Source organism: Neolamprologus brichardi, chromosome 11, assembly GCF_056152115.1.
Source record: "Neolamprologus brichardi isolate AB-2024 chromosome 11, ASM5615211v1, whole genome shotgun sequence".
NCBI classification, from domain to species: domain Eukaryota; kingdom Metazoa; phylum Chordata; class Actinopteri; order Cichliformes; family Cichlidae; genus Neolamprologus; species Neolamprologus brichardi.
This window is the reverse complement of record NC_142114.1, coordinates 32,041,177-32,063,990: the sequence shown is the minus strand read 5'-3', so window position 1 is coordinate 32,063,990 and position 22,814 is coordinate 32,041,177. Positions and strand designations below refer to the sequence as shown.

The 22,814-nt window shown below is 46.3% G+C and overlaps 3 protein-coding genes across 3 annotated transcripts; 1 reads left to right on the top strand and 2 right to left on the bottom strand.

The window, feature by feature from the left end:
* Nucleotides 1-116: 116 nt before the first annotated feature.
* On the top strand, nucleotides 117-4,863 carry polr3glb (RNA polymerase III subunit GL b). Its single transcript, XM_087847889.1, has 8 exons — nucleotides 117-428; nucleotides 1,011-1,163; nucleotides 1,699-1,828; nucleotides 1,917-1,985; nucleotides 3,727-3,783; nucleotides 3,907-3,992; nucleotides 4,222-4,341; nucleotides 4,595-4,863. The coding sequence occupies exons 2-8, from the start codon at nucleotides 1,059-1,061 to the stop codon at nucleotides 4,679-4,681; spliced, it is 654 nt and encodes a 217-aa protein (XP_087704015.1). The 5' UTR covers nucleotides 117-428; nucleotides 1,011-1,058; the 3' UTR covers nucleotides 4,682-4,863.
* Nucleotides 4,864-8,369: 3,506 nt separating this feature from the next.
* Nucleotides 8,370-11,419, bottom strand: LOC102777791 (major histocompatibility complex class I-related protein 1-like). Its single transcript, XM_087847888.1, has 2 exons — nucleotides 11,362-11,419; nucleotides 8,370-9,385 (listed from the first exon to the last, which is right to left on the bottom strand). The coding sequence occupies exons 1-2, from the start codon at nucleotides 11,417-11,419 to the stop codon at nucleotides 8,370-8,372; spliced, it is 1,074 nt and encodes a 357-aa protein (XP_087704014.1).
* A 2,723-nt stretch (nucleotides 11,420-14,142) lies between these two features.
* LOC102791564 (thioredoxin-interacting protein-like) lies at nucleotides 14,143-17,060 on the bottom strand. Its single transcript, XM_006805598.3, has 7 exons — nucleotides 16,582-17,060; nucleotides 16,027-16,102; nucleotides 15,804-15,951; nucleotides 15,250-15,462; nucleotides 15,026-15,172; nucleotides 14,640-14,939; nucleotides 14,143-14,500 (listed from the first exon to the last, which is right to left on the bottom strand). Exons 1-7 carry the CDS (start codon nucleotides 16,838-16,840, stop codon nucleotides 14,453-14,455), a joined length of 1,191 nt encoding a protein of 396 aa, XP_006805661.2. The 5' UTR covers nucleotides 16,841-17,060; the 3' UTR covers nucleotides 14,143-14,452.
* Nucleotides 17,061-22,814: the final 5,754 nt, after the last annotated feature.

Below are 22,814 nucleotides of genomic sequence, written 5' to 3'. Positions count from 1 at the left end.
TTATATGTTTTACATGAATCTATGGTCCGGAACAGGAAGTGACACGGGCCGGAAGAGGCCCCTGTGCAGGGAGTTTGAGACGCCTGAGATAAACTGTCGGAAACACTTCTGACCTGTAGGTGGCGATGGCGGACCGAAGCAGCAGCACACCGCGGAAAAAGAAGAAGCTGTGATGGCGCGGAGCAGCACGTAAACAGATGTGAACAGATGTTTTAGCGCATAGAAACAGGACAGCTGCTCCGACAGAGACCCGAGGAAGAGATGAGAGAGAGCGGAGTCAGAAGGCGCGACGGGACGGACTGAGGCTGCAGAGAGAGGCGCACTGACGGTTAGGGAGCTCCGCTAACACCGCTGCTAAAGCTAACACATGCTAACAGCGGCTAACAGCTACAACCCGCTGCTGGAGGTCCGCCTCACCAGGTGTCCAGGTGGGAACTGTCCCCGCACCGTGATTGGCCTCGCTCTCTGTCTCCATACACACAGAAAGACATGACACGCACATAATGTGCTGTTTATCTTTTTCATTCAAACAGGTTTTGCTTTTTAATCCGGTTCGTCGGGTTTACTTGAACCTCTCATTGCGCATGAGTGTGTCACCTGTGAGCTGTCACCTGTGAACTGAAGTCACGCAAATCATCAGTCATGTATCATCTGACCCCGATACACGTGACATAGGGCTGCTCAATTAATCGAATTTTAATCTAAATTACGATCTGGGCTTTCAACGATCATTAAAAATGACTGAGCCGATTATTAGCACCTCCCTCGTGCTTTACTCTCGCACTGCTCCGTGTGGTAAATCGAGCGCACCTGTGAACAGGTAGGTGCAGGTAGAGGTAGAGGACCGTCCTGTCACATGTCTGTTTTGATAATTACGTTTGTTTGCAGACATCACCCCCACACACACACACACACACACTCACTCACACTGTTAGCCCCGCCTCCACTTCAGCCTCGCGTGTTTTGGACACGGGTGGAGTTCTAATTGTGTTCCGTTGGTTCTGATCCAGGTTCTGCTCTAACTGCTGAGTGGATCTGTGTGACCCATCCGAGCAGCAATGGCGGCACGTGGGCGGGGGCAGAGGACGCTAAGTTTCACTATGGAAACAGTCAAAGGAGATGCTCCACCTCCATCGGTGCAGCAGCCCACACCTGTGTTTCCTGTAAGAGACACACCTGCATCACTCGGGGGGGGGGGGAATAAGCATCAGACTAGATGTGACCTAATGATGTCACTCAGTTCCCGCCAGTAACTCATGCTGATAATAAAACGCCGTGTTATTGGCTCAGACTTTGGTCGTAAATATTTTGTTGTAACTCAGACGTTGTAGTTGTGTAAATATGTTTTACAAAAACACAAGTTATTTATTTTTAAGGTGTGTTTGCAGACACAAAGACCCGCAGGCACAACAAACACACAAATCCTCATCTGTGCACAAACATAACATTTTTGGATATTTTGGTTACAAGGTTACAAACACCACAATCTGAGCCGCATGTTATCTCAACACTCAGCTTCCTGTCCTCTCAGATTATTGATTATTGATCAGGAGTTTGACAGAGGTCTGTCTTCCATCACTGATCAATAATCTGATCAATGCACACAGACAGGCTGTAATTTAAGTCTGAAATGAAGTCATTAAAGTGGTGAGAGCAATGCATGCTGGAACATGGAGTTAATGCCTTGCTGTTGTCAAGGTGATGGAGCGGAAGCCCCTCCCCCTGACAGGCGGGGAGGAGGCGGAGTATCTGTTGGCCCTGAAGCAGGATTTCAGAGGCGCCATGAGGAGTCTGCCCTGCTTCATCCAGCCGCTGGTGACTCACAGAGGTCAGAGGTCACACTTGGCTCGTCTTCCGGCTGATGTTTTGCAGCTTTATTGTGAAAGTCTCACCTGTGCTTCATGTTTCCTGTCCAGATGTGGAGCGTTACTCTGATAAGTACAACAGGAGCGAGCAGATGGACAAGCTGCTGGACTGGGCTCCAGGTGAGGCTCCGCCCACAGCAAGTGACCAATCAAAAATCAGCAGCATTCACTGTTTTTTCAGGATTTATCCAATCAGAAACCAGGTGAATTTCTGCACATGCTCAGTAGAAGAATTAGGGATAAAAATTTTCAGGTATAAAATAAATATAAATACAGGATGCAGTAGCAGTACACAGTCATACTGTACAGTAATATTTCACAGTAACAGTACACAGTCATACTGTACAGTAATACTTCACAGTAACAGTACACAGTCATACTGTACAGTAATATTTCACAGTAACAGTACACAGTCATACTATACAGTAATACTTCACAGTAGCAGTACACAGTCATACCAGACAGTAATACTTCACAGGAGCAGTACACAGTCATACTGTACAGTAATACTTCACAGTAACAGTACACAGTCATACCAGACAGTAATACTTCACAGTAGCAGTACACAGTCATACTATACAGTAATACTTCACAGTAACAGTACACAGTCATACCAGACAGTAATACTTCACAGTAGCAGTACACAGTCATACTATACAGTAATACTTCACAGTAACAGTACACAGTCATACCAGACAGTAATACTTCACAGTAGCAGTACACAGTCATACTGTACAGTAATACTTCACAGAAGCAGTACACAGTCAGTAGCAGTACACAGTCATACTGTACAGTAATACTTCACAGTAGCAGTACACAGTCATACCAGACAGTAATACTTCACAGTAACAGTACACAGTCATACCAGACAGTAATACTTCACAGTAGCAGTACACAGTCATACTGTACAGTAATACTTCACAGTAGCAGTACACAGTCATACCAGACAGTAATACTTCACAGTAACAGTACACAGTCATACTGTACAGTAATACTTCACAGTAGCAGTACACAGTCATACTGTACAGTAATACTTCACAGTAGCAGTACACAGTCATACTGTACAGTAATACTTCACAGTAACAGTACACAGTCATACTGTACAGTAATACTTCACAGTAGCAGTACACAGTCATACTGTACAGTAATACTTCACAGTAGCAGTACACAGTCATACTGTACAGTAATACTTCACAGTAGCAGTACACAGTCATACTGTACAGTAATACTTCACAGTAGCAGTACACAGTCATACCAGACAGTAATACTTCACAGTAACAGTACACAGTCATGCTGTACAGTAATACTTCACAGTAGCAGTACACAGTCATACTGTACAGTAATACTTCACAGTAACAGTACACAGTCATACTGTACAGTAATACTTCACAGTAGCAGTACACAGTCATACTGTACAGTAATACTTCACAGTAGCAGTACACAGTCATACTGTACAGTAATACTTCACAGTAGCAGTACACAGTCATACTGTACAGTAATACTTCACAGTAGCAGTACACAGTCATACTGTACAGTAATACTTCACAGTAACAGTACACAGTCATACTGTACAGTAATACTTCACAGTAGCAGTACACAGTCATACTGTACAGTAATACTTCACAGTAGCAGTACACAGTCATACTGTACAGTAATACTTCACAGTAACAGTACACAGTCATACTGTACAGTAATACTTCACAGTAGCAGTACACAGTCATACTGTACAGTAATACTTCACAGTAGCAGTACACAGTCATACTGTACAGTAATACTTCACAGTAACAGTACACAGTCATACTGTACAGTAATACTTCACAGTAGCAGTACACAGTGCTGTTAACCGCTCCTTGTTTTCCAGACTTGAAGAGATTCCCCAGAGAGCTCCGAGTCCACGTCAGGAAACCTGCCAGAGACAGTCAGTACGCTCTGATTACACTCTGTACTCTGATTACACTCTGTACTCTGATTACACTCTGTGCTCTGATTACACTCCGTGTAATGATGGTCCGGTGTTTACCGGTGTGCTGTGTGTGTTCAGGTGTATCGGCCGCCGTTCAGTCTCCTCCTCCTCAGATGAAGAAGAAGGGTGTGAAGGATAAAGAGGAGGTGCTGCTCAAACTGGAGGTGAGTCTGGATTTAGTCTCGCTGTCAGTCACGTTCCACGTGTCTGAGTTCGGTTGTTTCCGTGAGCTGCGTGGAGCGTTTGATGTTTAAAAAAAAAATTTGTAACGTTAATTCAGTTTGAAGGTGTTCCTAATAAAGTGTCACAGAGTTGGGTTTTATTGATCCAAGTTTACTTTGGGCTTCCTGCTGGTTCCACCTTAAACTAACGAGTCCACCTTAACTGTGCCAGAGCCTGGAGAAGAAGGAGGAGCAGGAGACGTCAGAGGACGAGGAGGGAGAGACGAAGAAGAAGCAGGAGGAGGAGGAGGCAGAGGGAGAGGAGGAGTACGACGAAGAGGAGTTCGAGGAGGTGAGACCAGATCGATCAGTTTATTCAGACGCTCCTCTAACGAGGGCGTAACCAAACGATCCCAGATAATCTCTAAAGGTCGTTAATCTCATCTCAGTGATGTCACTGGGACGTCCTGTTATAATCACACCTGCAGGACGTCTCCTGCTCTAAACTGGGATTAACTGGTTTAAAATGGAGCCAATCAGAAACCAATCTGGATTGATCTCGTGGATTTTCTGAGGCTCTAATTGATGTTTTCTTGGCGCCGCAGGAGACGGATTACATCATGTCATACTTTGATAACGGCGAGGATTTTGGCGGAGACAGCGATGACAACATGGACGAGGCTATTTACTAAAGCACCAGCACACATGACTTCCAGTCACATGTTCCTGCGGTCGAGTCAGACCGACGACGATGATGATGATGATGATGATGATGATGATGATGAGGAGACTTTTTCTGAATGTTTTTAAACTTTTGTACAAAATGTAATCAGTTTTATTTTCTGCTGCTGGATCAATAAAAACGTCTCACACACGCTCTGTAAGCATTTAGTGAACGTTCCTCCTGGAACCAGCTGATCGTGACAGGAAGCAGCAGCTGGTCTGAGGAGGGCCACCGTTACACTCGTGCCTAAAACAAAAACTAGTAACACACAGCAACAGCAGCATCTAGTAACATCTCGTACCCTCACAGTCAGGACATGCACAGCTGGGGAGGAGCGTCGTATATAGACGGAGGGACGTCGTCATTAGGAAAGGAGAGACTGAGGTCAGATGAATGGCTGCTTTCACCATGAGTCACTCGCTGTGTCCGAATTCAGGGGAAGGATGCTTAAAGTGCCGTATTTGGAGGCAATGACGTCACAGCAACGCGACGAAGGCTGTCCGAATTCAAAGAGTGCTCAAAATGTGGCGACAAATGCGTCCTACTTTTACCCCAATTTGAAGGAAGGGTCCGATGTGTCCTTCGTGTCCGATGTATCCTTTGTGTCCTACTATATCCCAGGATTCACTGCGATTTGTTCCTGATAACGATGGTCGAAGAGGAAAACACTTTCAAATGTAAGTATATGAACATCTGGTTGTACAAAAGTTAAATTGTTATAGCGGCCGTGTTGTTAAGCTTTGGGCATCTGCAGAGACATGTTCCTTTTATTTAACCCTGGAGAACCCATGGGGTCGGCTCTGACCCCATGGGTTCTCCAGGGTTAAATAACTGTAAACCAGCTTGTATCGCAGGTCCTGCGATTTTTCATGTATTGCCGCTCACATATAGCTAATCAGATTTTTTTGAATTGGTGACATGTTGTGGGGAACAAACGGCTTAATTTATTAAAACGAGGAGGAAACGATCACCTCTTCACTGCGGTGAAGAACTGGGCCCCTACGGCGTGGAGGTACAAGAATAAATCAGTTTACACATCATATTCATATGAGTGCGGTCCCATTAACCCTCATGCTGCACAGCAGCGCTCCCAGACCTTTGTTGCGCCACAGACCGGTTTAGACACGGAGCCGTTAAGGTGTCGCGGATAAAAACAACCACATAAAATGACCAAAAACTGGTATTTTGTAAATATGATAATAAACATGAATGTTCTGTGTGATTGTGTAACTTTATTAGCAGCGTCCTCCTGTAACATCCTCCTCTCTGCCGCTTAATGCTCTCTGGTCGCTATGGTAACGTGTAAATATTTCTTTCAAAATAAGACACACAACTACAACAAGGGAAAGACCCAGGGAAACCGCGTTCACGATAAAACCCCTGAAAACCACAGCGGAGCCTCGACTCTCGTGGCCCGGTACCAAACGACTCGCTGCTGTGCAGAACCTGTGATGTCCACACGGCGTTCCTCTGGTGTCTGAAAGTCACCCGCTTGCAGGTCAGAAGACATGAGATAACTTTAAAGAATACAAAGTACGTATGTGTGTTATCAAGAAGATAATTCTTAAGAACACAAGTTAATGAATGGGCAATTACTGAGAGTTGTTGTGTTTTTATTTGCCTGCTGTCATCTTTGATTTCCTCTGCCTGTAGGATGCAAGTATCCAGGCCTTAGGAGAGGGGGTCAGTGGGAAGCCCTCTGCTGTGCTTGGCCCTGGTTTGCCCTCATGGATGAGGTGATAGGACAGATGCCTTCCACTAAGCCTCCTGTCCTAATGTCCTCTCTCCCTGAGGACACTCCAGGGCCGAGCACAGCAGTGGGTGATCAAAACAACAGCGATGACGAAGCAGCTCAGCCACCTACGACAGGGAGGAAGAGGAGAAGATGATGAGCTGCTCGACCTCATCAGAGAGGACATGAGGCAGCAAAGAGAGGCTGAGAGGAGAGCAGGGAGAGGATGGACCGACTGTTTTCACTGCTAGAAAGATTCGTTCCCAAATGAGTTATGTACTGAGACATTTATTTATTTGAATATATTTGTTACATTGTTATACGTGTTGCATTAGTTTAAAGGTTTTATGGTATTAATAAACTGATTCAAACAAACAGTAATTGTCACTGAGCTCATTTGATTTACAGGCATTTTTAACATGTATGAACACAACGCTAACTTTGAACAGTATTACATGGATATTTATTTGATAGCAAGAAAGTAAATAACAATTAAACATGAATATTTCAAATACACAGTAAAGATGAAAAACAATATTTTCAGTTGTTCACACAGGATCAACCTGAGTGACCTGTTCCTGGACCGTTTCTTTAACAACTGTAATAGATTACAGGAAGTCTCTGGCAGCGTTGCTGAAGATCAGACGTGGATGGCGTGCTGCAACTGAGACCTGCGGTTTGTCTTTTCTGGTCGGCGAGTGGAGAATCACACAGGGTGGTCTGCAGAGAGCTTCAGGATCCTCCCACTGTCCATGGCATCGTCCATCCACAGGTCTGCAGGGCTCACTCGTGGCTGCCACTGAGATGTTTTCAGAAATATGCAAGCAGGAGATGGTGGAGGCTACATTATTAGTATAATACTTGTAACTCTGTAGCAGACAACAGTTTGATAAAGTGCTGTGTAAAAAAACAAACAAAAGATTAGATTCTATACGTTTCAAAGATATTTAGTTTATATATTTTATATGATACAGTACATGTGTGAGAATGACTGATGTTGTGCCAGAAAATGATTTTTGGTTTTTGCCCTGAACTGATTGCTCGTATTTAACCTGCTATAAATAACTTGTTGGTCTATAATACGTGAAACATGTCAAATGTTTCCCTTTCCCCAGACACAGAGGAAAACAGAGCAGGACAACGAGAGGAACAGGAGGGAACACATCTGCACACAGGACAGGAACTATCAAAATAAAACAGGAAACACACAGACTCAGGACACACAGCTTACACAGTGAGTGGGGAGACATGGGAAATCACAGAGTATTCACTGCTGAGGTAAATACTAAGGGAGGAACAGTCACTAAAGAACATAGTTACAAAGTTTGAAACACAAAAACTCGTGACAGCATCCATCAATAGATAAATATGACATAAATAAAATCATGACTTTATTATAAAAACAGAGGACATTTCTGTTTCTGGGTTCATTTTGAAGCACTGTGTTATTAATTCATTTATTTCACACGCCCTGATGTTTGACAGCGTTTTAGTGGGTAAGAGCTTAGACATGAACCGAGCTGCGGTTTGGGGGAGGCAGAACCCGTGTACTACACAGAAGTGAAGTCGGAGAATTGAAAACGGAGGGTGGGGCTCGTAGACGAGAATGAACAGCTTGCAGAAACATATAGAGATGAGAATCAGAAGGAGCGTGTTTGGAGGCGTGGTCACTTTCAGGAAGTGACCTTAATTGGTCGAGAGTGCCTAATGCTAGTTAGACTGACTATCAGTCTGCATCCACACATACTGCTAATTAGTAAAATCCAAGCTCCGCCTCCACAGATGCTCTGTTAGTACAGAGTTCATGATGGAAATATGTGATATGCAAATATTTTTGTACATGTTAATATTTCATACATGTTACTGTGTTCTGTTTGCAGCGAGAGCAGCGACAAACTGGAGCTCAGTTCCTTCTGTAGGTACGTCACGAGGTCACGAGGTCGTCTGACTGCTCACTCTCTCCCACCTGCTCCTGTGTTTCTGTGGCCACGCCCTCTGACCTCTCCTTCCTCCTCCTTCTCCTCCTCCTCAGCAGCAGCAGCAGGACGGCAGCGAGCAGCAGGAAGACCAGAGGCGAGATGAAATGAACTCTGTGAGAGTACGATGACTCCGCCCTCCAGTTTACCCTCAGCCGGTTGTCCAGGCTCAGGTGAGACGCCTCACAGGTGTAGTTGTGTTTCCTCTGCAGCTCCTTTTCGCCGACCATCAGTGTCTTCCTCACTTGGTAGAGGCCGTTCCCATTGGGCAGCACCGAGCCGATGCGCAGCTCGCCTTCGTCCACGGGCTGGCCGTCCCGCAGCAGGCTCAGGTTAATGTGGCGAGGGTAGAAGTCAGTGGCCAGGCAGGTGACCTGAGCCCCGCCCACCACTCGCCTGGTGATAAAGCGGAGTCGAGGCTTCACCCTTTGCATCACAAGGTGCTTCTCGCGCTCCAGGAAGTGTTGGAGCGTCCGCACACAGAACGGTAGATAGATGTTTGAATACAGCATCTGGAGGGAGGTTTTCTTCAGGGCGTCCCACTGGATCTCCCAGCCTTCCCTGACAGCGTACGTGAAGTGGGTCATGTTGTAGAGCAGGCTGTCGGCGTCCTGCCCGTTGGAGCCGTCTCTGAACATGATGAGTGCCGGCTGGCCGTCCTCCAGTACCTCGCAGCCCGTCACCCTCTGCTGGACATGAACGCCATCGATGGTCAGGTTAAAGCGATGCTTCACCAGATTCAGCCTCTTCTTCATGCTGGAGTAAATGTCTCGTAGCACATCCACGCCCAGGTTGAGCTCCGCTTCGTGGTCAGATGCCGTGCTCGCCCTCATCACCCGGTCGACCTTTGAGTCATAGTATCCCACCTGGATGTCATCCAACATCAGAACAACAGTGAACTCTGGGAAGTGGGCAGAGCCTGGGATGTAGGAGGCAAGTGCCCAGAGGGAGTGTCGTCCTGTGCCTGATGGAACAAGTTTACAACAATGTCACTTAAAATAACGTAAAAAGTCCACTTCAGGCTAATGTTCCCAATGCTCCCGACCTCTGGGCTCTACCCTTCCCCACTACTGGCTCCTGCTGAACCCGATTATCACGCCATTGGCTGAGGTCGGAGTCCTGCAACCAGTGGCTGCTCTGCGTGGCCTGTGTAAGCACTGTGGCTGTTGTGTTGGTGTGTTAGCCTTGTTTGAGACATTTCATCCCACAAGCTTGTTCAGTTCTAAAACCAAATGGTAAAAAGTCCCAGGTATGTCATCACGTGCTTCATCACATGAACCATTGTAAAAAACAAAAGGATGTAGGTCATTATCAGGTTTTGGGTGAAACCATTGTTTCACTCCATATCACATGTGTCCAACTCCAGGCCTTGAGGGCCGGTGTCCTGCAGGTTTTAGATGTGTCCTTGACCCAACACAGCTGATTCAAATGGCTAAATGACCTCCTCAACGTGTCTTGTTCTCCAGAGGCCTGGCAATGAACTAATCATGTGATTCAGGTGTGTTGAACCAGGGCGAGATCTAAAACCTGCAGGACACCGGCCCTCGAGGCCTGGAGTTCAACACCCCTGCTCTACATGATGCAAGGTATGAGTGCGGGTTGAGGCGCCTAGGAAACTGGATTACAGGTGGTGACGGTTGGTGTCGTTAGCCAGCCCCTCTGTTCAAAGATGGTTATCAGAGTTTTGGCCTCTGCTACTTCAGTCTAAAATGGTAGGAAACGCCCAGGAAGTGTGTTCAGCTTTGTCATTAGTCGATAGCTATCAGTGTGATGTTGTTAAGGCTGCTGTCCTTCTTATAAACTGGTTTCAGAAGCATCTTGACAGCAAAATTATTTCGAGCAAGGAAAATTCATTTCTGCGTGCAGGAAATGTGTTTCAGTGTTTGCTATCATTCAATTTCAATTGAACTTTATTTACACAGCACCAAATCACAACAGCAGTCACCTCAAGGTGCTTTATATTGTAAGGTCGACCCTACAATAGTGCATACAGAGAAAACCCAACAATCATATGACCCCCTATGAGCAGCACTTTGGCGACAGTGGGAAGGAAAAACTCCCTTTTAACAGGAAGAAACCTCCAGCAGAACCAGGCTCAGGGAGGGGCGGGGCCATCTGCTGTGATTGGTTGGGGTGAGAGATTCATACACACACACAATAACAGCCCCTCTCGCTCAGCTCTGTGTGGTGACAGACATGTGCAGACCCACAGGGCTGGGACCATCGACCTCAGAACTGAAGAAGCTTCTCGGATGAAACGTCTTCAAGCAACTTAAAGAAGTCCAGACGCTTTTCTTCCTCCTTAGACTACTCAGGGATGAATAAAGTATTCTAATTCTGATTTGGTGTTATATAAATAAAATTGATGTGAACTGAATTGAAAATTTAATATTTTTGATCAATTATTAAATGATTTAACAGGGACTTATTAGAACTATTAGAGCTGTGTGTTTCCCCGTGTGCCTCCACGTATGCTTAGTTTTCCTGATTCCCAGTTTAGGTTTTGTATGTTTTTTTGTTCAGCAATAAAGCTGCTTTTTGACTTTCGCCTCTGTTGAATCTGCACTTTGGACCCTAACCCTAACCCCTGCCTGTCACACAGCCCTAACATGACAAAATCCTTTTAAAACTGAACTAAATGCTGTCAAAGTTAGTTTTTTTTTCTTCCTTTTCTAAAATCAAGTTTGAATCCAGTGTTTACACGATGCCGAGCAACATTTTAAATGTACAGAGAGACTAAAAAGTTTGAACCTGTAAAATCAGTCTGACACCACAGGTCCATCGGTGAAATCGCTGACCATGTTTTTATCTTTTACCTTTGATTTAAAAATGTGACGTTTGAGTCTCTGAATGATCTAATTAATCTTTGAATCGAACAGATAACGAAACACTGACAGATACAGGTACAGTCAGACAGGTGAGCACAGCAGCTTTCACTACCTGAGCTTATGGTGCGGTGGAGCAACAGAGACATCAACATCAGCTGCAGGACAAACATGTCGATGAAGCTGATCAGTCCTGATCTATTCTCATTGGTCCTGATCCGTATTCGATCCGTCTGTATCTCAGAGAGTCTTCACTTTCATTTTCTGAGCTCTGAGTTCCGGGGTAGTTTAGGCCAATCAGCATCCTTCTTTCACTGTCTCTGGGCAGATTTGAGGATTGTGACCAATCAGACAAAAACAATAAAAACGGTTTGCGTTCTTTGCCACGGCTGCAGTTTCACATCACGACCAGCTTAACCTGGACTGTTTGTCAAACAGCTGCTTCTTTGGGTGTGTTATTAAAAAGTTGTTATTTGACTTCCTGAGTTTGTAAAATGAATAAAATCTGCTATTCGGTTTTTAAGTGATGACGTGATGAGTCCTGCTTCCGGGCCCAATGTAGTCTGCATTTAATAAGGCTGTTGTGTTTTTAATACGTTTTAATGCTTTGTATCTTGTTCTATTTAATCTCAACAAGCCCCTAAAAACAGTCAGTGATCGCCTCTCTCGGTTTTATTACCGCTAATCGTTTTAAAGCTCAGTTTTAAATCCTTATGATGTAACTACAGCCCAGCAGCAGTATATTAATGACTAACCTCGTATTGTGGATCTCAGTTGTTCTCCTGACTGAAGTTTGGTCCGTTTACAGCGTCCTGCCATGTGATTGCATTTGTCTCTAACCATCAGGAACCTTCACGTTAACTTTTATCAAGTGGAAAAAAAGTTAGCTTGTTTATATTATGCTAACATAGCTGTGTCGCTAGCGGTCACGTAGCACATCATTATATACCAGCTAGTCCAACTTCAGTAACCCTACAAATGTCACTGCTGTTTAGCTTTCTGTCTTCATTTATGTTGGAAGTGATAACAGAGCTGTACGTTTGAATTGTTTCACAAATCTCTCAGTCAGAACATGCTATATCATGTTTAGGTGGAAGCTAGCGAGCTAACTTCCTGCTAACTTCTAACTCTGTTAAATTTCATAAATTCTGTTTTCATGGATGTTAAACTTAATTGTTGCACCTGGTAAAGCAGCAACGCTGATCATTATATTAAAGATGAAAGAATTTAGACAGTTTTTAACTCTCAGTAAAGCTGCAGTGATCGTTTGACTTTGGGACCTGCAGCGGAGTTTGGGCCCAGACATGGCTAATGACGTCAGACTTAAAGACCAGATTGTAAGGAAACAAGAAGGAAATGAGCCTGTGACTTTCTGCCCCAGTGTCAGTGCTGGACTCATGCAGACACAGATAATCCAGAGTACATCACGGTCAGGCCGACACAGGTGAGCTCTGAAACAGGCTGAAGGGTTCAGGTCATACTAACTGAAGGTGCAGGTAAATAGTAATAAATAACAATCATAATAAAGCAGAGGCTCGTTAGCGACCTGCTGACCTGTTGTTGTTAAAGTGAGTGTGGATTCAGACATTAGGCTGTGATACTGACCTTTGCCCTGCTTTCTGCCTGCAGGCTCTAAAAGTGGAAGCAGAGCTGGAAACATGAGTGGCTGAGTCAGAAGCTGTCACGCTGATCCTCAGCCAATCACACACCACCGCTGACACACACACACACACACTGGTTTTCATATCTTAGTGAGGACATCCCATTGACATAATGCTTTCCCTAGCTGCTTACCCTCACCATCATGAATGCCTAACCCAACCGTAACCCTGGCACTAAAGCCACATTTTGAGCCTCAAAATTACCTTCAAACCTGCAGGGACAGACATGATGTCCCCATAAGGGCTGTTGGTCCCCACAAGTATAGTGGCATGCCAATTCTCTGTCCTCACAAAAACGTCTAAACGTGTACACACACACACACACACTGCAGTGGGTCAGTGGTTTCTAAAAACGCCCTTGTCCAGCGTGTGCTCATCTTTCCAGGAAAAACAGGAAGTTAAAAATACAGAAGCACCTGTGCTGCTCAGAAATGCATCTGTGCGACCTCTTACCCACTTCAGTACAAGCACGCACACGCACACATTTGTGGTCCTCTGTGTCAGGTATCTCTGGATGTTATGTGTGGACTGTTTTTTCTTGTTTATTTGACATGTTTCAGTCACGTGTTCATTTCTCCTGCCAGCAGGGGGCAGTTCAATTCAATTTAAGTGATATAGCACCGCCACAAGAACAGCCGGCTCAAGGAGCTTTATACTGTCAGGCAAAGACTACAGTGTCACACAGAAACTCCATTTAGACGACCTCGTGTGTGAGCAAGCACTTTGGTGACAGTGGGAAGGAAAAACTCCCTTTTAACAGGAAGAAACCTCCGACAGAACCAGGCTCAGAGAGGGGCGGGGCCATCTGCTGGGACTGGCTGGGGTGAGGAGAGCTGCACTGACAGTGCTGCTATGAAGTAAACCTGAACATGTTTAAATCACAGAGCAGGAAGTGCCCCTCTCACCGTGTTTAACAACATCAAACAGGAAGTGGAGAACCCGAAACATTTAAACACAACTTACTTTTCCTCTAAGCTCCTCCTCCTCATCATCATTAAAGGAGAACACGTTCAGAAAGTATTTTAATTCTGAAAGAAACAAAATTCAAAATTCATCTGACAGCCCTGCTCTGTACTTTATTATGGCGGGCCAACACCATTTTACTTTGGCGGGGCACTGCACTTTGCCATTGAGGCTGTTTTTTCAGTTTTTGTACTCATCTTCATTTCATGAAACTGTAGCAAAATTTATTTTCTACAACAAAAAGAAAATGACTAAAAGGCAACATTCTTCATGATCGCTTTATTTTTGCTGTTCGGGAACAAACTGTGAAAACACCCAAACATTTTCAACTCATGTATCAGATAAAAAAAAATAGGCTCTTATTTACAAAATCTTACACACAGGTAACTTCCTGTTACTACAGTAAATAATGCAACAACAAGTATCTAAAAAAACATTTTCTCTGTTTTCACTGACAGGAAACAGCTGAATCAGACGGGAATGGCTGTCAGGTCAGATCTCGAGGCCGAGCTGAGGCTCCGCCCTCAACCCGTGTCCTGGTGGAGAGACGGGGCGTTGGACCGTTTAAAGGGGACGCTGTCCTCAGAAGATGGGAACCACCTGAGAGGAGTTCTCAGAGTTCTGATCTACCTGAAGAAGAGAAAGAAAAACAAATGGATGACATCATCAGGACAGGATTGGCTGACAGCAGACCGCCAAAACGACCCCGTGATGTCCAAAGTGCTGCTGCTGTCGCTGAGATCACACCAAGTTAAACTGGCGCGCTCACCTCACTGTACACGGGGGGAGGGGGGCAGTGAAGTTCAGGCGCTCTCATTATGAGCCCACCCTCCTCCTCGTCCTCGGTGCCATCGTAGTCATGGAGCAGCGGCGTGCGGGGGCCGTCCACCCTGAGGTCGCGGTGGATGTTGCTGTAGCTGGGTGGGGCCGAGGGGAAGGAGGTCCAGCTGGAGCTGGCCTGGCTGCACATGCTGCTCGTCCGGCTGCCCACGCCGCTGAACGGGATCGTCCCGATGACCAGCGGCAGCTCCAGAGTCAGCTTCTCGCTGCCAGGGATGTGCAGGTAGATCTGAGGGGGTGGGGCTACAGGTTAAGCCTGCATCCTTCCATTTTACTCATCTTGCTTCTGATCTTATGACAACATTAGTGTCTCACCATGAGAGCGTAGTCCACCTGGATGATGTCACAGCCCAGCAGAGAGGGCTTCAGTTTGGGTACCCTGATGGTCCTGCCCTGCCACATGTCGCACATCCCAGAAATGATGTGGTTTCCTCGCACCGCCGACAGCTTCTGACGCAACACCTGCACACAGGAAACCGCACAGGTCACACTTCCTGTCCCATGGCACTCACGTCTGAAAGTAAAGGTTAGGGCATCACCTTGGTGCGTCCGTCCACGGCATACGAGTGTTTGGCGATGATGGCAGCCTTCGGCACCACAATGCGGGAGCACGTGTTCTCGAACTTGGCGTTGATGAAGATTTCCTCGCCCTCGCAGAAGCCCTTCCTGTCGATCTGAGCGCTAATGGACACCTGGCCATCAGGGATGAACATGCAGGTGACTTTCTTCTGAGCGGAGGCTGCCACCGGCGCCTGAGGGGAGGGGGAGGAGTTAATGAGCAGCACAGGTGACATCTCACAGCAGAGCTGCGCTGCATGGCCTTTACTGATGCTGAGCCCCCCTTACTTTGAGCTCCACCCCCTTTAAGACTACTATCCTCTGACTGGCTACCCCTCGCTGACAACAGATGGGTAGGGTTCTAGGCCTCTCTATGACATCACAGAGATCAGAGGGTAGAAAAGCCTGTAACAAACTGAGTGTTTCTCCGTGTCTGATATGAACATCTAACAGTAGAACAGGAAGTCAGCGACAGGAGATGTGCATTAACCAGAATCTACTTCCTGTCTGAAGTTTGATTCCGGGCGTTTCGTACCAGCAGGTCGGCTCGGTTCACGTCCAGCGGCTCCTCCACCTCAAATTCCTTCTCACACTGCAGGGCATGCTCGGACGGGCGGCGCAGCTCGGCCCGCACGTAGTACCGCACCGAGCCCAACTTCCCTCTGAAGGACGACACCAGGCACCTGAAAGCAGAGCAGTGGCGTTCAGCAGCATGATCAACACGCCATCAGAAAGCAGCGGCGGGACTGGAAACTCACCCGGGTGGTGGCAGCTCGAAGCCGAACTGGAAGCTGAAGGTTTTACCAGCAGGAAGCAGGAAGCAGCCGTCAGAGTCTGAGACACACAGGAAATACGTAATGAGCAACTTCCTGTTTCACATTAAAGCTCAATTCTCTGACTGCAGAAAATGGAGCTTTTACTTCTTGGGAGTAAAAAGAGCGACTTTCTTTTTGTTTTTATCCTGTCTGTGGGTCTCACATCCTGCAGTTCCTCTGGAGTCCAGCAGAGACAGTAGTGAGCCAGACCCGCAGACTCCCATGTTAAAATGAACATGTTTACAGCTGAAGCAGACACTGCTCTGGTCCCTGAAGACAATTTCCTCCTTCATTCGTGGGTTTTTATAAGCACAATTAAAGTTTGCATTACATCAGTCAATCACTGACAGACTGCAGAAATCCTAAAACCATGCAGATTCAGATTCTTCCGCGTGTTTCTCTAACTGATCTGGATAATAAAGTTTTTTTTATGTGAGCTTTGAATCGATACCTGTATTGATTAACTAATTCCTGTACTGTCTGATCTCGGAGCTTCACCTGGGCTAAGCGCCTCCTCCAGCCGCACATCCTCGTCGTACTTCAGGTACTCCACCTCCTGGCTCCTCCCGCGCTTCTTGCGGGGCTGGACACGCGCGCAGCCGGCGGCGGTGACGCGGAGGCCGGTCACCCTGCAGGGCTGCTCGGCCTCCAGCTGCACGGAGCCGGACAGCTTGTCCCCGCTGCTATAGAAGGCGCGGCCGGGTTCGGAAAACACCACCCGGAACAGCCGCAGCCTCTTGGCCGGGGACAGAACCATGACGACGGCCGAAACGGACCGGAAGTCAAGGGGTCAGAGTGTCATGGAGCGACGGTGAAATGTCCGGTTAGTGCAGAAACCGCCACCGAGGCGCGAAAACAAAATGAAATAAGGGTTTAATGAACCAGGGCAGCTGCTAAATTAGACTGGAAGTGCCACCGAGCCAGGCTGTCGGTGCCGTCTGTGATTCTTTCTGTAAACAACCCCGGCCCGTTTTATACCGCAGGAGGGGCGGGGGTCCCGCTGCCCTCCGAGCAGCACGTGCGGACAGCGTGAACTCGCCAAGCCTCTGCTACAGGGAACTCTGTGATTGGCCGGCCCAGAACGTCAGCCAATCGGAGCGCGAAGTGGACGCGTGAACAGTGCGTGAAATGGACTGTGGGCGGGGCGTCAAGCTGGCGGGCCATAAATGAGACAGAGCGCCCAAAGAGCGGAGTCATCAGAGTGAGAATAGAAACCTTCAGTAAACAGCACACAGGCAGCGACACCTCCATCCACAGCTTACACCCGTCGCCATACACTACACCTCCATCCACAGCCTACACCCATCGCCATACACTACACCTCCATCCACAGCTTACACCCGTCGCCATACACTACACCTCCATCCACAGCTTACACCCGTCGCCATACACTACACCTCCATCCACAGCTTACACCCATCACTATGCCTGGGTGGAGGTCAGGGCTGGACTGGGACAAAAAAAAATCGGCCCGGGCATCTTGACTAGAGTCCGGCCCACCAGGTATTACAGGAAAAACCATGAATCCTTTGAATGAAAACAAACGCTGCTGTCACAGTGATGGACACGGTCTTGTTGGTATATATGCATCAGTCTAATAAACTTAAACCTACACCATCCTCCCTATTCTGCTGTTCTAAACAGTACCTGGAAGTAGACTGCTTGGTCGAGTTAACCTCCTGAACACAACACATGGTGAAAACCTGAAATTAAGACAGAGGAGACTAGAGGTGAGACATGATCATTACTGATTACTGATGACAGATTTAGATATATTTTCATAAACCATTCATTTACCACATCAATAAACAGCACGGCAGGGCAAAATATTTTTTTCTAACATGGCAACCTTTAAAAAGTGAAAGGAGAGAGAAAGACAGGTGAGAAAGAATAAAACTTAATTGACTTTTTGATGGCATTTTACACACAGTACTGGTACAGTATCTAGAAAATGTGGGAAAATACTGGCATCATACACAGTACTTAGTTAGTACTTACATTGTAGCTGAAGTCCGGGACAAACTGTTCCTTTTCACCTCAACATGAAATGCGCAATAATTTCTCTGAATACGAGACGATTCCTTTTTTTTTTTTTTACGGGACGGTTGGCAACTCTAATAACTAACATTATACAGTGGGGCAAAAAAGTATTTAGTCAGCCACCGATTGTGCAAGTTCCCCCACTTAAAATGATGACAGAGGTCAGTAATTTGCACCAGAGGTACACTTCAACTGTGAGAGACAGAATGTGAAAAAAAAAAAATCCATGAATTCACATGGTAGGATTTGTAAAGAATTTATTCGTAAATCAGGGTGGAAAATAAGTATTTGGTCAATAACAAAAATACAACTCAATACTTTGTAACATAACCTTTGTTGGCAATAACAGAGGTCAAACGTTTACTATAGGTCTTTACCAGGTTTGCACACACAGTAGCTGGTATTTTGGCCCATTCCTCCATGCAGATCTTCTCAAGAGCAGTGATGTTTTGGGGCTGTCGCCGAGCAACACGGACTTTCAACTCCCGCCACAGATTTTCTATGGGGTTGAGGTCTGGAGACTGGCTAGGCCACTCCAGGACTTTCAAATGCTTCTTACGGAGCCACTCCTTTGTTGCCCGGGCGGTGTGTTTTGGATCATTGTCATGTTGGAAGACCCAGCCTCGTTTCATCTTCAAAGTTCTCACTGATGGAAGGAGGTTTTGGCTCAAAATCTCACGATACTTGGCCCCATTCATTCTGTCCTTAACACGGATCAGTCGTCCTGTCCCCTTGGCAGAAAAACAGCCCCATAGCATGATGTTTCCACCCCCATGCTTCACAGTAGGTATGGTGTTCTTGGGATGCAACTCAGTATTCTTCTTCCTCCAAACACGACGAGTTGAGTTTATACCAAAAAGTTCTACTTTGGTTTCATCTGACCACATGACATTCTCCCAATCCTCTGCTGTATCATCCATGTGCTCTCTGGCAAACTTCAGACGGGCCTGGACATGCACTGGCTTCAGCAGCGGAACACGTCTGGCACTGCGGGATTTGATTCCCTGCCGTTGTAGTGTGTTACTGATGGTGACCTTTGTTACTTTGGTCCCAGCTCTCTGCAGGTCATTCACCAGGTCCCCCCGTGTGGTTCTGGGATCTTTGCTCACCGTTCTCATGATCATTTTGACCCCACGGGATGAGATCTTGCGTGGAGCCCCAGATCGAGGGAGATTATCAGTGGTCTTGTATGTCTTCCATTTTCTGATGATTGCTCCCACAGTTGATTTTTTCACACCAAGCTGCTTGCCTATTGTAGATTCACTCTTCCCAGTCTGGTGCAGGTCTACAATTCTTTTCCTGGTGTCCTTCGAAAGCTCTTTGGTCTTGGCCATGGCGGAGTTTGGAGTCTGACTGGTTGAGGCTGTGGACAGGTGTCTTTTATACAGATGATGAGGTCAAACAGGTGCCATTCATACAGGTAACGAGTGGGGGACAGAAAAGCTTCTTACAGAAGACGTTACAGGTCTGTGAGAGCCAGGGATTTTCCTTGTTTGAGGTGACCAAATACTTATTTTCCACCCTGATTTACGAATAAATTCTTTACAAATCCTACCATGTGAATTCATGGATTTTTTTTTCACATTCTGTCTCTCACAGTTGAAGTGTACCTCTGGTGCAAATTACTGACCTCTGTCATCATTTTAAGTGGGGGAACTTGCACAATCGGTGGCTGACTAAATACTTTTTTGCCCCACTGTAAATAAAATAAAATAAAACAAGTTCAACATCAGTAACATCATAGCACCCGCCCAGCAGTATAGAAACTCCGTCATGCTAGCTAGTAGCAGTACGAGTTACTGTAACTGACTGTAAAAAGTCAGCATAACAAAAATAAACTCCACCTAAACTTGGTTTATATCTGACCCAGATAGACTGCAGGTCATAACTTCTTACCTGAAGTTCAGTTCACCGCCTCGGGTCTCTGCTCCTCCTGCCTTTCCGTCATCCACCTGCCAGCGTGTTGCATATGCTGGCCTCCATCACTTGCTAATGTTACTGAATCTGTGGAAGCTCCGCCATAGCCAAACAACTGAGTTATTTTTACACATCTCCCAGCATCTGGCCAATCCACCACCTTTCAGTGTTTATACCGCTACGGAAAACAAACAAACAAACCCCTCGGCCCATAAAAACAAAAAATCACCATCGGCCCACCGGGCATTTGCCCAGTGGGCCGATGGCCAGTCCAGCTATGGTGGAGGTGTACGCCATGGCTAGAACCAGACTGAGAGACAGCTCCATCCATCAGGCTGTCAGGATGCTGAACTGTCTCCCTGCTCTCACACACACCAACTCCAGACCTGCATCCACCTCTTCCCTCTGAACCCCCCAGACATAAAAAAACAAACTGAACATCCACCATCACCCTTTCACTGACTGCCCCCCCCCCACACACGAACTCTTGCCCACAGTCACTTTGGTTGTGTTTATGAAACTGTTGTTTATGAAAGACTGCATTGTGTTGTATATTAGACTTCTATTTTTTTATCTTTATATTGTTTTACTGTAACACTGAGGGCTGTGTGTGTTTGACTCCACCCACACATACCTATACACTACACCTACACCACCAGCTCACACCCATCACCATCCAGCTACAGCTGATCACCACCTACAGGAAACCTGAGAGCTGACACACAGCCGGAGCACGGCTCACGTAAAAGATACTTTCACACTTTTATAACTGTCCATGTACGGTCTCACATGTGCATGGGGTGGTGCTCTTTTTGTGTTTTGCCGAATGCTCTTCCAGTTTGTGAGGTCTGCTGGGATCCTGCCGGGAAGGCTACTTCTCTTCTCTGTGTGGAAATAATAAGATACTGAACCTGACGTTAACACCGGAGCACCAAAAACTGCCTCCTGAGAATGGATCCAACCAAAAACACCGTCACCCTCAGCATATTGTTTTCATGTGTACTGAAGTGACCATCTTTGGCCCAGCAGAAACATCCAATCAAAATCCTCAAATTTTACTCATTACAGCTCAGCCCTCACAGACAGTTTGTTATGATAACCTGTCGGTCACAGAGGCCACGCCCCTATTTACAGTGGCTTGCAAAAGTATTCGGCCCCCTTGAACTTTCCCACATTTTGTCACATTACAGCCACAAACATGAATCAATGTTATTGGACTTCCACGTGAAAGACCAACACAAAGTGGTGAACACGTGAGAAGTGGAACGAAAATCATAAATGATTCCAAACATGTTTTACAAGCCCCCTTTGGTCTGAGTGCAGTCAGTTCCTCATAGACGTTGCCTGATGAGTGCTAATGACTAAATAGAGACCACCTGTGTGTAACATAATGTCAGTACAAACACAGCTGCTCTGTGACGGCCTCAGAGGTTGTCTAAGAGAATACTGGGAGCAACAACACCATGAAGTCCAAAGAACACAGCAGACAGGTCAGGGATAAAGTTATTGAGACATTTAAAGCAGGCTTAGGCTACAAAAAGATTTCCCAAGCCTTGAACATCCCACGGAGCACTGTTCAAGCCATCATTCAGAAATGGAAGGAGTATGACACAACTGTAAACCTACCAAGACAAGGCCGTCCACCTAAACTCACAGGCCGAACAAGGAGCTGATCAGAAATGCAGCCAAGAGGCCCATGGTGACTCTGGACGAGCTGCAGAGATCTACAGCTCAGGTGGGGAATCTGTCCATAGGACAACTATTAGTCGTGCTCTGCACAGAGTTGGCCTTTATGGAAGAGTGGCAAGAAGAAAGCCATTGTTAACAGGAAACCATAAGAAGTCCTGTTTGCAGTTTGCCACAAGCCATGTAGGGACACAGCAAACATGTGGAAGAAGCTGCTCTGGTCACATGAGACCAACATGCAAAACGCTGTGTGTGGAAAACTAACACTGCACATCACTCTGAACACACCATCCCCACTGTCAGATATGGGGGTGGCAGCATCATGCTCTGGGGGGGCTTCTCTTCAGCAGGGACAGGAAGCTGGTCAGAGTTGATGGGAAGATGGATGGAGCCAAATACAGGGCAATCTTGGAAGAAAACCTCTTGGAGTCTGCAAAAGACTTGAGACTGGGGCGGAGGTTCACCTTCCAGCAGGACAACGACCCTAAACATAAAGCCAGGGCAACAATGGGATGGTTTAAAACAAAACATATCCATGTGTTAGAACGGCCCAGTCAAAGTCCAGATCTAAATCCAATCCAGAATCTGTGGCAAGATCTGAAAACTGCTGTTCACAAACGCTGTCCATCTAATCTGACTGAGCTGGAGCTGTTTCAAAGAAGACTGGGCAAAGATTTCAGTCTGTAGATGTGCAAAGCTGGTAGAGACAGACCCTAAAAGACTGGCAGCTGCAACTGCAGCAAAAGCTGGTTCTACAAAGTATTGACTCAGGGGCTGAATAATTACACACACCCCACTTTGCAGTTATTTGTAAAAAATGTTTGGAATCATGTTTGATTTTGGTTCCACTTCTCACGTGTGCACCACTTTGTGTTGGTCTTTCACGTGGAATTACAATAAAATTGATTCATGTTTGTGGCTGTAATGTGACAAAATGTGGGAAAGTTCAAGGGGGCTGAATACTTTTGCATCCACTGTATGCAAACAGTTGAGTTCTGGTGCAGGTGAAACAGCCCACACTGCTTACATAACAGGACACTGGAGGAAACTCTCGACCATCTCACACTTCTGTTTAATCAGTTTTCTGT